This window comes from Cariama cristata, unplaced genomic scaffold, assembly GCF_000690535.1.
Source record: "Cariama cristata isolate BGI_N322 unplaced genomic scaffold, ASM69053v1 scaffold18635, whole genome shotgun sequence".
Classification (NCBI taxonomy): Eukaryota; Metazoa; Chordata; class Aves; order Cariamiformes; family Cariamidae; genus Cariama; species Cariama cristata.
In genome coordinates, this window is record NW_009617149.1 from 18,081 (window position 1) to 19,736 (window position 1,656).

Below are 1,656 nucleotides of genomic sequence, written 5' to 3' on the forward strand. Positions count from 1 at the left end.
CGAGAGGGCGTTTGCTGTCCGGCGTGCATGACTGAGAGCGGGACTGGAAGTGCCCCCTTGCATGGTGTTAGGTCTTGCGGTACCTAACGCAGACACTGCCTCTCGTTTGGAAAGAATGTAATGAGATATTAACACTGTAAAATTATAATTAATAGCATGTAACTGTTTTTCTTTTGCTGTTTTTCTGCTTTTTCCTACCATTTTTGTGCTTCCTGCTCTCTTCTCCCTTCCATCACTTCGTTTTTCTTCACTGTTCTGTCTCCTTGTCCTGCTTTTTTTTTTCTCCCCCTTAATTTTGCGCACCTAAAGGGTGAGATACTGGTAAGTACCCACATAGTGTGATAGTGCTGGTAGACGACACCCAGGGATGGACGTGGCCCTGCCAGAAACACTTTCCAAACCCCAAATGATGCCTCTCATTTCCCAGAATTGAGTACGCTGGTGGCAGAGGGGGGACAGGATTCCCCGAGGGCGGCAACCGGGCTCCATGAGCTTGGTCTAGAGACGGGAATTCAATCTGTCCCCTTCATGCCCATGCCTGGACTCTTCCCGCGACCGAAAATAAAAGGGGCTCGGGGCTGATCCCTCTCCGTGCCACAACCATAGGGCTGTCTGTACCGCCTGTAGTCGCCGGGAGAGCCAGGTACTGGGATTTGGGGTGTGAATACTGGTTTTGCCAGCCCTTGGGAAGCAAGAAGCCAAATTCTTGGGTTTTAGGAGAGAGCTGCCGGTTGCCATGGTGGGACACGGTTCCCATCCCGGAGTGGTGGCAAGGGCTGGAGAGAAGCTGGTCCTTAGGCAGGGGAATCCCTCGGCCTGCGTTTTAGGCACGGGCGGTGGGTAGAAACTCACCCCCCCCTCACTCGCAGCAGCTGCCCATGGGGCTGGAGGTGCGTTATCTCCCCCAAGCTGCCTTTTTTGGGGGGCTTGAAGTTGGGTCCCAACCTTGGGCCGGCTGCCAGCGGATTTACCGATGCCGGCCGGCTGCACGACTGGCGCGGGAATCCTGTGAGAAGCCTTTTTCTTCAGAGGTGCCTCAGCTCCCAGATGTTAGCAGCTGGCGGAGGCAAACTTTGGGTGCCCCTCAGCTGCTTCGAGCCTCGTTATTCAGCCAACAGAGAGCTTTTCCTCAAGCGTACTCACTTCTGGGAGGTGGAGGGCAGCATTTCCTCCAAAAGGAGAAGAGTTTCCCTGCCTGCGGTTGAGCGATCCATTCTGAGGGGTGGTGGGTTGGGTCCTGACCCCGCTGCTCCGGGCTTGGAGCCGAGCATCACACCGACGGTCCAAGAAAATGGAAGTGTCTGAGAGGGAAGTGATCTCTAAAGCCCCGGTTTGGGCTTTACAGCCTCGTGGACCGCGGTTCGGGTATTGCCTGGGTCCCTCGGCCTCACCACCCCAACGTCTCTCTGGGGAAGGAAGCCAGGAAAATCATTTGGCTCCTGCAGCTGGGGCTGGGTGCCGGGCCGGTGGATAAAGCCAGAAGGTTGGAGTCGGCTGCCGGTGAAGGTCCTCGGAGCCGACCACACAGTCCCATGAAAAAGCGGCTGCAGCGCAGGGGCTGGATGCTTTCTTATCTCAAAAATGGGTTTTATGAGACTGCTGTGATGACCCAGTTAGAGCGAAAGGCCGGCAGCAGGAGGGACGTGGTGGCCAGGC

The 1,656-nt window shown here is 56.0% G+C and overlaps 1 protein-coding gene across 1 annotated transcript in view; it reads left to right on the top strand.

The window, feature by feature from the left end:
* Positions 1-1,656, top strand: part of LOC104161869 (dynamin-2-like) — a gene marked incomplete at both ends in the record, with an annotated part of 19,285 nt that overhangs the window by 14,026 nt on the left and 3,603 nt on the right. The window contains 1 exon segment of the mRNA XM_009700443.1: positions 310-321. Coding sequence (XP_009698745.1) covers positions 310-321 — 12 coding nt within the window.